At 32.8% G+C, this 15,583-nt stretch overlaps 1 protein-coding gene, 1 long non-coding RNA gene and 2 other non-coding genes across 4 annotated transcripts; 2 read left to right on the forward strand and 2 right to left on the reverse strand.

Annotated features, from left to right (window-relative positions):
• Positions 1 to 1,249: 1,249 nt before the first annotated feature.
• LOC108196420 (uncharacterized) lies at positions 1,250 to 3,835 on the reverse strand. Its single transcript, XR_001801776.2, has 4 exons — positions 3,540 to 3,835; positions 3,407 to 3,462; positions 2,083 to 2,134; positions 1,250 to 1,405 (listed from the first exon to the last, which is right to left on the reverse strand). It is a non-coding gene; the product is annotated as an uncharacterized LOC108196420 (long non-coding RNA).
• Positions 3,836 to 6,240: 2,405 nt separating this feature from the next.
• Positions 6,241 to 6,436, forward strand: LOC135148178 (U2 spliceosomal RNA). Its single transcript, XR_010286070.1, has one exon. It is a non-coding gene; the product is annotated as a U2 spliceosomal RNA (small nuclear RNA).
• A 4,055-nt stretch (positions 6,437 to 10,491) lies between these two features.
• Positions 10,492 to 10,652, forward strand: LOC135148090 (U1 spliceosomal RNA). The gene has a single exon (XR_010285985.1). It is a non-coding gene; the product is annotated as a U1 spliceosomal RNA (small nuclear RNA).
• LOC108196419 (adenylate kinase 4) lies at positions 10,531 to 14,693 on the reverse strand. The gene is made up of 6 exons (XM_017363697.2): positions 14,498 to 14,693; positions 13,544 to 13,689; positions 13,346 to 13,465; positions 12,991 to 13,158; positions 12,425 to 12,514; positions 10,531 to 11,892 (listed from the first exon to the last, which is right to left on the reverse strand). The coding sequence occupies exons 1-6, from the start codon at positions 14,604 to 14,606 to the stop codon at positions 11,794 to 11,796; spliced, it is 732 nt and encodes a 243-aa protein (XP_017219186.1). The 5' UTR covers positions 14,607 to 14,693; the 3' UTR covers positions 10,531 to 11,793.
• Between the last annotated feature and the right edge of the window lie 890 nt (positions 14,694 to 15,583).

Raw genomic sequence — 15,583 nt, forward strand, 5'->3', positions numbered from 1 at the left:
ATTTTATAAAATAGAAAATATTTAATTTTATATCATATAATACTCGAAAGACCATGCACGTCATGTAATACATGTTAATATTTTAACCACCACAAACGAAGGAAACTATTTTTTTTATCCTATCAAGTAAATAAAAAGCTCATTCTAATATGTAGGGGGTGGAGACTCGTATAATTTTTTTAAAAAAAGAATTTATCAAATTGATCTAAAAATATACATATTGATTAGTCATATAAAAAATTTCGGGACTCTATTTTGTTATAAAACTATCTAAAGTTAACGAATAAATATCATTGGCCTAAATAAGAAATGATATTTGATTGGTAGTAAATTAATTCCTCTTTTTTGATTGGTTAACATCCTAAAATAATTTATTTTTTCTTAAATTGAATTGAATTAAATTAAATTACTTAAAGTAAATCTCAAATTCTATTATTATCTTAAATGATTTTTAATTAGATAATGAAAAGGAGTCTAATTAGTTGAGTTATAATCAGATAATAAAAAGGAGTTGATTAATTATATTGTATAATAAAAAATTGTATTGATTAACTCATGATTAACTTGTATGTGGTTAATATTTTGGATAAATTTTAATGGAAGAAAAGTCGGATAATGAATATTATTAGTGCTAAAATAATTTTCTTTTCCTCATTGGTCAACCACATACGGTGGTTTAAGAAAAGTTGAAGAATAAATATGATTGGTCTAAAATTTAGGGATGACTTCTGATTGATCCTAAAATAATTCCTATTTTCTGATTGGTTAACTGCATACAGTGGTAGATGAAAAGTTGGATAATGAATTTGATTGGTCCAAAATTTAGGAATGACATCTGATTGGTCCTAAAACAATTCTTATTTTCTAATTGGTTAACTGCATACCGCCGTAGAAGGAAAGTTGGAGAACGAATATGATTGGTCTAAAATTTAGGATTGGTGTCTGATTGGTCCTAAAATAATTCCTCTCTTCTGATTGGTTAACCTCATAGTGTGGTAGACTCAAGTATTATAGGATATGATTAATACATAAATTTATCATAAGTATTTAAATTAAATATAAATATGATGAGTAAATTACATGGGTGTAATTAAAATGTAAATTATTACTAGAATCTTGAATATAAAAAGGTTCAAATTTTAACTTCTTCTATCAACTTCTGTTAACCCTAATCTGTAACACCCCACTTTTACAATAGGGCTAAACAATTTAACAATTCTAAATTCATTCGGAAATATGATAATTTAGCAAACCAATTGTCATAATAAAGTCTGAAACTGCATAATAATAAATCCAACAAAGTCTTAGATCAACATGAATATAAGTTCTAAAGTCTTATTAGCCCCTAACAAAAAAGAAACTAGAGTGGGTGTCACTCATCACTCTCCCCGCTACCCCTGATTACCTGCGGAAAGGAAACAAACGGGAGTGAGCCAATGCCCAGTACGAATATAAAATAATGTAGGTGCGAGGAGTATCAATAATCTCGAAACAATAATTTCAATAAGTTGGTACAAATAAGTACTTCAAGCAACAATAATCGAGATAAACAATAAGACTCAAAGATGAATAGATGACACAATGTGGGTCTCTTACACAAAACTGTACTTGCTCAACTCCAATCACCGAGCAAATACAGGACAATGATTTTTTCTTCGGCTATCCACAAGAAGAAACAAAGAATGTATAAAACATTCCACAAAACAATAACGATCATGATCTTCTCACGTCTCATACCCCAGAGACGTGCTCGTATGCTTAAATCACCGATACGAGTTGGTGTCTAGTTCACCTTTACTACGAACTCCATGTGAACATTGTCCGTGATTTACCCACACGGATCAGTTTAAGAGCCCAAACAATTACAAAAGTTGCCGACTCAATGAACAAATATATATACAATGATGTGATAATAAAACGAAAGGAAACAATATGAGTTGAGGCAACAATAATTCAAATATATAGAGGCCAAGTGAAAAGAGTAGTGTGCAATAACAAACGAGATTTTAAGAATGTCACAATAATAAATATAATAAATATTTATTATTTAAATAAAAGGAGAGAAAGAAATAGAATCCGTACCTCGATAATAATAATCAATCCAAAAATTGACTCGTCGCTGCTCCTTATTAATCTAACCAAATTCATTTAAGTAATTAGCGATATAATATTATCAGTACATCCAGATCATATACAATCACCGGTTAATAGTCACAGAATAGTACATAGCTACCATTATTATTAAATATAATCCATGACTGTACTACCCACACTCTGTACCTCGAATATGGCCACTGGCAGGAAGAATACTAAGTTAAATTGAAAACAATACATGCAACTTCTTATAACAAATAATTTAGTAAAACTCATATTAGTTTGCAAATAATTATTAGCACATCAGGCTTCTGCATTAACTTTCCTAAACCCATTTGAATACAAAATCTAGAAATCACGTCCACGTAAATACCAACAAGTGTTATAGTTTATTATTCCAATAATAAATAAAATACATGATAGTATTGTCGATTCAAAATAATCATGTAGATATTATAATACGAAATTTCACAGCTATAATGTCAAAATAATTTTAATTAATATACTGCCTCAACCATAAAATAAATAATATAAAATAATCCATATTTTAATGTCACCCCTCCCAAGCAAAACAAAACAAATTACACAGAATAATGCAAATCCTTGTTCTAAAATATGAAATAAGCAATGTGAACTTAATTTTATTATATACAAATTCCAGCCCGCAAGAGAATGCTTCAATCAACCAAAATCAGCATGTCTTACATGCTTGTCGAAAAGAATAGATAATTTGTATAAAAATGTGTTTAATCTATCACATATATTCTATCAAACACAAATTTAAAAATAATTAAAATATAATCTCAATAAAAGAAAAGAATGTAACAATTAAAATCAATTTTATTTTGATATATATATATATATATATATATATAATATAATATAATTAATGAATTATAGAAAATTGGATTTTAAAATCTATGAATTAATTACAAAATTCAAATAAACAGTATGTGCAATATGGCATGTGCCATTGTTAAACTGCCCAAAATAGATCATCATATGCAGTAAGCTACATTAACACATAAGAACCAAAACAGTAGCCAATTCTCACCGACCAAACATTTAAATCTCAAAATCATAAATCTAGTAATTAACACAGCATTCAACAGCCGCTCACAAATATATGCCCTATACTAAATAACACATTACAATATATAAAAAAAATTATATTACCACGTGAATATCATGACTTGACAATAATATTATCAAATCATTACTAATGCATGCATACTAACAAAATCTGGCTAAATAATTACAAGCTTATTTAGTGATTAAAATACATATTAAATATACAAGAAATTCCACTTACCTTAATTAAGAGATCCCCCGAAGAATATATAGCAACAAGTACGAATAATTATAAACCTGAAAAATGGACGATCATTAATGTAATCCTAATATAATGTAGTGGTGTATTTAAATATAAATATTAAAAATCACACCTCTTTAACAATAGGCACCCTATACTATAATAGTGCAGAGGCTTCTTCCACTTTTATTAGTCTAAGACTCTATTCTGTATTGTAACTTTAACACAGGTGATGCCCTGCTTGCACACGGAAGAATCACACCACGCCTCTGTTGATTAACACCGGTCTTCCTTGTTATCTTACACTATACTAGTTAATATTTATACTGCTATATAGATAAGTACGGGGTAATTTAGGATTAAAACTAGAGTTGTAAAAATAAATATTACTACTTATCAACTTCCTAAATTTGGGTCAAGCATACTTATCTAAACAAGAGTCATGTACTCTATCTAAAACAAATTTGCACTATTATAAAATATTAATTATTATAACAATAAACATAAATCAAGTAAACATAGTTAATAATTACTAAAATATTGGGATATTATATAATCTCTCAGCCGCTCCTCTTTCTTCCTGCTTAGAAGCCCCCGGGGCTTCCACCGCCGGTGGAAAGTCCCAGAACTTTTTATTTGTTTTGTGTTTTTCTTCTTTCAATAAACTCTTTCTTGTTAGGTAAGATTAGCCTGTTTTTCTTAAATCTTGGCATTAGTTTATTGTTTTTTCGGATCTAAGGATTCCAAGCATTTTCCGATTTGACCTACTTTTTCTTATATCTCGATTTCACGGAGCTACGGATTTCTCGTTCTTCCCAGTGATTTTGTACTTGAAAGTGGTCCGAATTATTTTGTTTATGTGGATTTGTTCCCCGGATTTAAGGATTGTTTTGGTTTAGTCTAGTACTTGTTTACCCATTTGCAAATCTAAGGTCGTTAGTTTGTCGCGTTTTGTTTGCGTTTGATATAGTTTTTTGTTGTCTCACCGTTTGTGTGAGTTTTGTTATTTTCTCACCATTTGTGTGAGTATGATGATTGATTTGGTAAAAAAAGTTGTCAGAGGATTGCATTCTCGGTCGATAGCTCAAACTGGTTATGACGGAAGCGAAAGCGGAGGAGTATGTGTAAATATCATCTTCAACAAATCACGTGATTTTATCTCCGAGAAGAATGGATTAATCAGTGGTTGATTATGTGTTTTGTTTGTTCGACGCGACTGTTTATGTAGATGCCGTATGGCTTTTTATTATTGAACTAACTCATTTATCAAAAAAAATTAAGGTTCAAATTTTAAAAACAATATGATTAAATTAATTCTAAATAAATGTAGGTATGTCTAGTTGTGTAATTTAAATTACAAAATTACAAAATACTTCTTAAATATCTTTTTTTTTGTGAAAATACTTCTTAAATAAAATTACAAAATGCCATTTCTTTAATATCTTTTGAAAAATCATGATTGAACTTTGCAAGTTGCAACCACTTGCAAGTTTGAAAAAGTACTATTAGAATTTTCAGATAAGATGAGTGCCTTGCTGTATAAATGCCCTATTTTCTATTAAATACCGGCAAGCAAAGTAATTAAGGAAGGATATATTAAAATTTAAAGTTTTTTCAAGTTAAAAACTTTTTTATCAATTTTGTATTATTTATATGATTTTCTTTTAATTTATGGGACTTTTGAGTTCACAAAGATGTTTTTTATATGCACATATCATTTTAAATTAATATATAACATATAATGCAAACAAAATAGAATACATGTTCACTCAGGGATCTCAAAATTCAAGCTGGAAGGCAAAATTTTTTTAGCCCGAGTCAGTGGCAGATCCTGGGTCCGCACCTGCGGTGAAGTAGGTGTAAATATCATCTTCAACAAATCACGTGATTTTATCACCGAGAAGAATGGATTAATCAAGGATTGTTTCTGTGTTTTGTTTGTTCGATGCGACTGTTTATATAGATGTCGTATGGCTTTTTATTATTGAAATAACTCATTTATCAAAAAAAAAAAATTTAAATTTTAAGAACAATATGATTAAATTCGTTCTAAATAAATGTAGGTATGTCTAGTTGTGTAATTTAAAACAACAAGTTATTAACTTGTATTCTTTTTAAAATATGTAAATTTGAAATAGCTTAAAAATAACATAAAATTTTGAAATTACATAATTCCTGTAAAATCATTTAAAATATTCTAAATTTAATCAAATAAAAAGTATTATGAGATTAAATTATATATAATTATACAACCATCCACTATATAATTTTTTGCGTAATTTAACTTTAGAATAAATAATAATTTTTAAGAATTACAATATACATTTTATTTGGTGCATTGAATTGTTACATGAAATTGTGATGAGGAGATAGCAGAGATACACATTAACAAGGGTTATTAGTTGGCAAAGCACAGGGCAAGTGAGAGTTAAGTTTTGTTGGTATGTTTGTGTTCCCACATCGAGAAAATGAGAGAGTAGGGGATGGAGAGGAGGCTATAAGATGAGAGGAAGATGCAAGGTACAGTGCAAGGCACGCACTTGGCGTCGATGGCTGATCAATAAGGGCGTGGCCTAGGTTTGAGGCTTCCTTGCCCAATTGGTAGATATGCCTACGTCATATTTTGTGCTAAGTGGAGCCTAGCTCCACCACAATTCTAGTTCAACTTTATTTAATTTTAACATTTATTAGTTACTTCGCATGCTGGGTTCTGAAGGAATGTCCAATTGCTTGAAACTACACATTAAAGTCTAATGATTTGTCCCACATCGAAAGATAGAAGAATTGTTTGTTCCAGTTTTGTATAAAAGCTGAGCGGACCTTTGTTGAAAGGCATACCTTTCTCGGCCTTTTGGCTAAGATCAAGTGTAGTATCTGTTCTTATCAGTTTAATATCTGATATGTGGACCATTGGTTCACACGATATTAAATTTATTTTTTCAGGGGGAAGTTCCGTCACAGTAGCTTGCTGCTGGGTTCTTCACGTGTCGCCTTAGCGTTGCACTATTGCTTTGGCCTGGCACACCCCACCAAATCTAGTTGAAATTTGTTCTTCTTGGAACATAAAGAACAGAAGCATAGTGGCCACGATACATATAAGAATGAATCAACAATGCACAACCTTCGTCACTGCATATTAATTGACCTTTGAAAATATGTATATAGGTTGTGCTACAGAAAATCTAAAGACCTACAACTCTGACATCCTTAATCAACTTACTAGGTCCTCACCCTTAATCAAGTTAAGGTTATCTTCAACTCAATCTTAATCAAGTTACTACATCCTCACCTCTTAAACCAACTGAACCTTGTCAAAGTTTTGTTTCTAGAAAGATTTAAAATCCTAGGAATAGTACATAGCAAAGGGAGTGAAGTATCTTGCTTTCCCTATTTTCCATAATTCACTTGTATGTTCTTTTTACTTGGCCGATGACACCACGACGACATACTAATTAGCGATTTAGTAGTTCGAGTTTGATCACTTAAAACTTATGTTATGGAACTTTACAAGCCAAAAAGCCATGTGTTTCATGTTTTACGCAATTCCCTTGCATGATTTTACTTGACTGGTGACACCACAACGACATACTAATTAGCGATTTCGAGTTTGATCACTTAAGTTATGGAACTTTACATGCCAAAAAGCCATGCCCCTCATGTTTTACGTAATTCACTTGCATGTTTTTACTTGACCGATGACACCACGACGACATAATAATTAGCGACTTAGTAGTTCGAGTTTGAGCACTTAAGTTATGGAACTTTAAAAAGCCATGCGCTTCATATTTGCCATGGATAGCTGTATATAATTTCACACTGGAAACATATGAATGAAAAGGGAAAGAACAAAACGAAACCACATCGGCCAATTAAAGGAACATGCATTTCTTCATGTAGAGAGGAATGAAACTTCGGCTACCAGCTCGGTCTTGTAGCGGGGGCCTGTAACTCAAGTTAGAGTTTTAAGCTAGTTGGAGTTTGGCTTGGTCCAGAAGGTCGGGCTCTGCTGAGATATGCACAGGCTTGCCCATTCCAAGTATGGAGTTGTGCCTCAGCCACTGAGTGAAGGCTCCCTCTCTTGTCGGTGGAAAGAAAACAAGCTTGTTCTTGGCAAGTCCAATTAACACCTGATGGACCACTCAAACCAACAACCATCTTTTTGGCCTGAAATAATCCTCAAGCTATTTTTTTGTGCACATGCAGCTTACCTATCCGACCATAGATATATTTTTTGTTTGTGCTTGAAAATGTCAAGCAAAAGTTTTTCTTCTCGTAGTCTCAACTCAATGACTGTACAGAAACTTTTACTGTTGAGAACATACTAATCCACTTGACTTTGATGTAAACTGACAAAGGCACAAAGCACTCTTCAGGCAAGTTAAAGTTCTTGTATGTTTAAAAATCTTGGTATCTATAGCTGATAAGTGTTCACCCATCTTCAACTACATCCTTATTTGTCAAAGCAATTAAACTTAGTCTGCAACTTAGGGTCTATCCATGTAGTGTACCAGTGTGCATCCTGACTTGGGTTGGGGGAGATTGTTTTTGCAGCAGTTGCAATTATGGTGAAGTATTACTTTGTTAGTATCTTGCTTTCCCTATTTTCCGTAATTCACTTGTATGTTTTTTATCCCAGCCGATGACACCACAAAGACATACTAATAGGTGATTTTGTAGTTTGAGTTTGATCACTTAAACTTCAGTTATGGAACTTTACAAGCCAAACAAAGCCATGTGCTTCATAATTTTCGTTAATAATTGTATATAATATCACAAGGGAGACATATGACGGAAAAGATAAAGATCAAAACGAACCAAATCGGCTAAGGAAATGAATTTGTATCTCTACATTTTAAAAGGATGAAAGGTCTTTGACCAGCTGAGCCTAGTAGCTTGGGCTTGTCACTCGAGCGAGAGCTATGAGTTGGTTGGAGTTGGTCTTTGTCTAAATGGTCCTTGGTGTAGAAGATCAGCATGAGATGGTTAGTCCATCAACACCCAGTTGACCACTTACAGCAACAACTAATTTTTTTTTGGATCAGAGCTTCGGTGCCAAAACGAAATGCCACAATTATTTTTTGGTTGTTGGTGTAGAATAGCAGCATGAGATGGCAAGTCCATCAACACCCAGCTGACCACTTAGAACAACAACCAATTTTTTTTTTGCATCTTGATACTCTCGTAGTTGAGTTAGTCTTTAATAAGTGGAACGGCAGCGAGCCAGGATCGAAATTTCGGTGCCAAAAACGAAATGCCACAATTTTTTTTTTTGGCACCTTGATGAGATTGCAACCAATTCGATTTTTTTTTGCATCTTGATACTCTCGTAGTTGAGTTAGTCTATAATAAGTGAACCAGCGACGAGCCAATATCGAAGCTTTGGTGCCAAAACGAAATGCCACAATTTTTTTATTTTTTTTTGCATCTTGATGAGACTTTCAGTAGCTGAGTTATCTTGTAATAAGTAGACTAACTGCGAGCCAGGATCGAAGCTTCGGAGTCAAAATGAAATGCCATGGTTTATTTATTTTTGGACCTTGATGAGACTCTCGGTAATACTGAGTTGTTAGTGGACCAACAGGCAACAGTGAGCCAGGTTCAAAACTTCGGAGCCAAAACGAAATTCCACAATTTATTGGAATCAACATACAGAATGAGATTTTAGCTATATAAAGAAATGTTTGGTTCCTTGCGTTGTGCAGCTTACTTATCAATAACAGATAAACTTGTGCTTGCATCACTTTAATGTGTGCTTCTAAGATTTCATTTAAATTGATATGATCTCCAGGTACTATAGCTGTTTCAATGTGATTTTATTGTTTTGCAGTGAAATATTATGTCAATAAAAGCTTGTGTTCGTTGAAGGATCACCGAAAAATTGGGCTTAGGAATCTCTAAACTCTCAAAAGATGGCATCTATACTATACTATAAAAGCTAATATGGGTATAATTTGTAGTCCAGTTATATTTTTTGGTTTAGTACATTCCCTCTAAAACTACAAGTTTACAACATGTGGAGGTCTGTTATTCTTACATTGTTAAATAGTTTTAAATACTAAAAACACTCATGACAATACATTAATTATCATATAATATTTTATAAAAAAAATTATGATGATGTTAAAAATAATCTTATAAATATCCAATTTTGAATATCTTTTTTGATAAGAACCTTCATATAACTTTGTTTAACTCAAAAGTGTTCTCTTTTAGTACAAACACTAACTATTACGTAACCTTTTCTAACTCCAATACGTTACATGATAAATATCTTTTTCATACGTAGGAAGATTTACGAAATATGAAAATCTAATTTAAAATTAATTAAATAATAAATTATCACGTATTAATAACAGAAAAATATTTATAAATAGATAATAAATTGTAAAAAATATATTTTCGTGAGAAAGTATAATAATCAGTTGGTTATAATTTAATTAAATTCACCTCATTAATACTAAAATATTAATAAAACGAAGTTAAAAATTAAATAATAAATTATGAATAATATATCCGCCTGTGCTTCGCACGGGTTATAGGCTAGTAATTATAAATCTTGGATCGAGTCTTTCTATTGCACTTTCAACCAATGTGTTTAAACAGTTCTCTTGTCTCAGTTGGATACATAGACAAATAATCTCGATATAACATAGACAAAATAATCTCGATATAACTAGGGATATGATAATCTATTTGCACAATCAAAAACTATATCAATTGAAACAATTACTGCAGGTTTGGTGTCGTTGAAAAACAATATACATACTAGAATATTATAGCTAACAAAACTAATTTAATTTATAAAATATCTGGGACCAGAAGTTAAAATAATAAACTTTTTTTTGAATGTTCAAAGATAAAAGAAGTTGATTCTTTCAAGTATATACAATACTAAAAAACAGTCACTGATCTTTTCGGTCTAGCAGGGGTTTTTAGGCTCTTCAAGTTTTGTATAAAGCATGGTTTGTAGAATAGGGGCATGGTTAATACTTGAAAGATATACCCTTCCGAACCCACATCGAGAAGGAACAAAACATTAGCCTAACAGGGACCTATAAATAAAGAGGAGGATGCAGCCTTTCAAATTACTTACCTGGACGGGGTCGATGGCTGATCAAGAAGGGCCATGGCCTAGGTTAGAGGCTTCCATTGCACTGAGGAAGGGCTCTCGCCTAAGGTCTACCCAAGTGGTGGAGCCTACGTCATAATTTGTGACAGGTGGAGCCTGCGTTCGCGCAGCTCCGCGCCAATTCAGTCTTAATTTTGTTTGTGTTGTTTCATGATAAAACTACTTAAGATCATAACTAGATTTTCCCGCTGCCAGAGATGATATTGGAAGAATCCTCCTGAATCCAAAAGATAATAAATGAACATAATATGTGGTATGAGGTTGATCTACGAAATATAAATTAGAGATGTGGAGTAGAAATGATTTTGGAAATATGATTTTGCATTGAAAGTTGAAGTGGACAATTAATTTGAAACAAATTTATTTTTCAAAAGTGGACATATAAATTGAAACGGAGAGAGTACTAGTTCTCCCGATAACTAAAAAGTGTAGCATGCCTCAATCTAACTGGAGTTCATGGTCAGAACCATTTGGTTCTTAGTTAATGGAGTCAGAATCTCAAATCCATATGTTGTGATTTCATGATATGTAATGGGAACTCCAATCCTACTTGCAGAGTAAATCATTTCTTACGGTCTCCTTCCATTCTGATTCTTATTCCTATTCACGATCCAAACACCTCCTAGATTTCTCCACTTCTTAACTTGTTATTAAAAAGAAGCGGAAGTGGTGAAAAAACCTATGTTCCTCTACTTTGTAACTTGGTCGATTAAAAAGAGGCTTCTATGAACTTGATTTTGAAAAAGAGAATGAGCTTGGATGGTTTTTAATTGGCAATAGTGTTGTGTAATGACATAATAGGGTAACCATTGAGTACTTGGTCTGCTAATTGTATTGTTCTGCATGCTGATATCATCACAGAGCGCGTTCTCAGATAGGTCGATTTCATTTCCGTTACAGAATTTTCTTCCTTACTGCTGTATGATCTCGAAAAACCTAAGTTATGGAATAGACAAGTTGTACAAGTACAATTTTTCTTTTACAATAGACTATGTAATCAATTAATGCACTTAAAAATGTTCAGAGGATTCAACCTTGTCTGCAAATTCTAATTTTGTTCATTAGAGAAAGTGTCAGAGGGGTTCCACAGACATTTTATCAACCGCTCAAGGGTGTAGAAGTACTCGAATGTTTTGTTTATAGATAATTATTTTGATAAAACAAAGTAGGCCGACTAGACTCATAACTTCCAATCGCACAGGACAAAATTCTGTGATCTTTATCGTCCAACTCAAGTAATTTTAAACTACCTCGAGTCCTATGAAAGCACCTTATGAACCTCAGCTGACACAGCGTCCGGAGGTTTTTCAGCATGAAGGTTTGCAACAACATTCTTCTTGTTATAGTAATCAATAACCTGCACATCAGATAAAAAACATCCTGGCGCGTTATATAGACTGAGTGAAATATTCCATTCATTTTTAGTTATCATAAGATTTTCAAATAATCGTGGGATCGCTTAGGAAAAAAACATCTTACTAACAAAATTGACTCCCTATTGCCTATAAAAGTGCAAATACCATGCAGAATAAGTTCCTTGCATTACCAGGTAAAAAACCAGTTATATTAGAACTTTTTTATTGATATGCATAGTTACATACATGTGCAGAAGTAAAATTTAAAATTAATAAAACATAGTGCCACCACATCAAACCTACAGCCAACAAACATGATATTTTTCGTAATCGATTGCATAATAAAGTTTGACGTAATAACATTATCGAGGCGACATTAACAAAAACAAACAAAAGGGCATATGCATACAGAGAATATCATCAGGTGAAGCTTCAGTGACCAAGTACTATATGCTAAAATCGAACTTTACACAAAGGTACAAGACAGCAGACACAACAAAACACTGAAGACAATATTGATGTTGACAAGCATACCGGTTCAGTTTGTCTATGAAATGCATCGAGCCTGGACTTAAGAACTGCTGCAGTATCATCTTTGCGTTGAATCAAAGGCTCTCCAGTGACCTTCAGAAAGTCGACAGAGCAAGTACATTTGAGTTATATTTTGACATAAAGAAGCTAGAATAAAGCTAACCATTTGAGTTATACAATCTTACTGTCAACCATCCTTATTAAAAATAAGCTTCATGTTCTTTTATAACACCTACTAGTACGAGATTGTGGAACCAAAATGACCTACCAAAGCTCTTTTAGGATTGAATAACGTTTGCAGACACTGAATTGTAAAGGTGTCTCATCACTCCGACTTGTATTGTTCGCGAAGGTCAATGATTTTGTGTCTCTTTAATCTCTTATTTTAAAAAATAATATTTATACAAACAGTGTTCCGGATACATATTTTGTGTGTTAAGTGAAGTCACATGTCTTTTTTAACAATAACATTAGTGAATTCAAATAATATATTAATATTGAAAGCAGTAGTAAAACATATTAGATATGGGGACTTCACAAAACCACAAGTGAATAAATTTCAGTCTTACATCATCAACGCCAGGAGCTTTGGGAGGTGCGAATTTTGTGTGGTAGGACCGACCACTTGCAGGATGGACCCAACGACCAGTAATCCTCTCTTCCAAAATTGTGTCGTCAATTGCAAAGTTTAGTACCTTGTCAACTTTAACCCCTCGTTTCTCAAGCATTTCATCAAGCTGCATCATATTTAAGAAAAGCAAATCAGTACCTAACGAGAGGGCCAATGCAAAAGTATAGCCCTTGACACGCATTTCCATGTGGAATATTATTGTGCATTAAATTTGGAACATGTGTAGCATAAACAGCTAAAATCTGCTTTTTCTTCTGGCTCAGAAAGATATCATAAAAATTTAGTGGAAAGACCTTTTCTGCTTGGGCCACAGTTCTCGGAAACCCATCAAGAATAAATCCTTTTTGACATGAAGGTTTCTTCAAAGCTTCATCAATTATCCCCACAACCAGTTCATCAGAAACAAGTGCTCCCTGCGGAAGAAATAAAAACAATAAAAAAAGCCTCATTAGTAAACAAATGCAGCAGCCACATATTAACCTTTGAAGTACCTTGTCCATAGCTTCCTTGGCTTTGATGCCAAGAGGAGTTTTAGCAGCCACAGCTGCTCTCAGCATGTCACCAGTAGCCAAGTGGCACAAGCAATACTCGTCCTTAATGAGCGGAGATTGTGTTCCTTTTCCTGATCCAGGGGGTCCTGCCACATGTACTACTTTTAATAAGTAACTAAACAATACTTTCACCTAGTTCCAACACTCTTTATAAACTATTGGCATTTTACAATGTAGGAAGATTTCGACCTCAATTTCAACGTCACAAACACTCACTAAAGTTCAATAAATGTCTAGTTCCAATGATTTATCAAGAGCTTCTTAATTAGTACTTCTAATTGTAAATTCAGAAAAACAACAATTTACACTTAAAAAAGAAAACCTTGATTATATTTCCATCAAAATGATTTCATAAATGTCAGTTTCACTTAATTTCAATACGCTTCACAAACGATCGGCAATATACAATTTAGAAACATCTCAAACTCAATAACAACGTCACAAACACTCGATAACTTTCAATAAAGCTATAGTTCCAATCTTTTATGAAAAGCTTATCCCATTTCCACTCCTTGTTGTAATTCGCAAAAATTAAAAGCATACGGAAAACAACAATTTATACTCTCTCTTCTTTTGCAAGAATGACAACAATTTATACTTAAAAATCAAACCTCGATTAAATTTTCATCAAAAGGGTTTTATAAATATCAGTTTAAAAATAAATCTTTGGCAATAAACAACTATTAGTAAGAATAAAAAGTTGCAAATTTTATTATCATGATATCATCCAATAACTAATTCCCAATTTAGACTCTTAGGCGAAAAAAATTGTATATATAATCTGGGTTATTTTTATTTAAGAACATAAAACAGTAACATCTGAATACAACTTAGCAAAAATCAGAACTTTGAAGAAAGAGCAAGTGATAAGAGAGGGGAATTGAGGGTGGTTACCGACAAGAATGAGGCGTTTGTCAGGTTTGGTGGAGCATTTCAAGCGGCGGAGAGTCTCCGTCATGAGATCAACCGTTGGCACGTCTTCTAGATTCACTGAACTCCCCATCTCTCTCTCGTTCTCTCTCTCTGCGTCTCTCTCTCTCGCTGTCTCTGCGTCTCTCTCCTGTTTCTCACAGGTTTCAAACACTTTGAAAAAAAGATATACAACAGAAGAACGCTGACTGAATGGTTAAATGACTGTTTTACCCCTGATCCTAGTTGATTTTGGGGTACAACGTTGGCAGGTGTATCTTGGCATTGGAAGTTGTGCCACTGCGTTAACAACCCTCTCATGTTAATTAATCGCCGATTAATTGTTGTTTGGATGAACCCGTCTCGATGAAGTTATCGGGTTAATAATCGTCTTTTGAAAGAATCAGGTTAATTTAATTTGAAATTTAACACTCAAAATATAGTAACATCCGGTATTTGAATTGAAAATGTTACTTAATTTAATTCGGAAAATGTTACTTAATTGAATTTTCAGTTTAAATGTTATTTTAAATTGTGTTTTCAGTTCGCACATAATTTAAAATTAGATTTTAAAGAAAAAGGAAAAAGAAAATCAATTTATAAAAATCAGATATAACATTATTCTTTTATTATCACTGCAGAAATAGGTTACGAGAACCCAAATCTTTCGGGAAAATATAACAATACTCTTGAAACTGTACTTGATCAAAATCAAACACAATGACGACTCATTTATACAAGTTGCATTTGATAAATTGCATTTTAATAAATTAATTAATTTTGCTCTTGCTGGGCCCATCTCAAAGAAAAAAGATACTGGACTGGGCTCATCTCAAAGAAAAAGGATACAGGACTCAGAGAAGTCCAACAGTGCCCTATAATAATGTTCTAACTTAAAATTTAAGGCATTTGAGATAAAAAGTAATCTAACAGTGTCTTAATGGTGCTTTAAAACACTAGGACACACTACATGTGCCTTATGTACTATCACACTTGTCCTAAACCAACCCAGAACCTGGGACGACGGGACGACAGAAGATAAGCTCTTAACCACTGAGCTATCCAACCGTG

Source organism: Daucus carota, chromosome 7 (genome assembly GCF_001625215.2).
Source record: "Daucus carota subsp. sativus chromosome 7, DH1 v3.0, whole genome shotgun sequence".
Classification (NCBI taxonomy): domain Eukaryota; kingdom Viridiplantae; phylum Streptophyta; class Magnoliopsida; order Apiales; family Apiaceae; genus Daucus; species Daucus carota.

Coding starts and splice junctions, on each gene's coding strand:
- LOC108196419 (XM_017363697.2), bottom strand. CDS start 14,606: ATGGGGAGTTCAGTGAATCTAGAAGACGTGCCAACGGTTGATCTCATG. Junction 13,690..14,497: donor CAAACGCCTCATTCTTGTCG/GTAACCACCCTC, acceptor TACATGTGGCAG/GACCCCCTGGATCAGGAAAA. Junction 13,466..13,543: donor CCAAGGAAGCTATGGACAAG/GTACTTCAAAGG, acceptor TTTCTTCCGCAG/GGAGCACTTGTTTCTGATGA.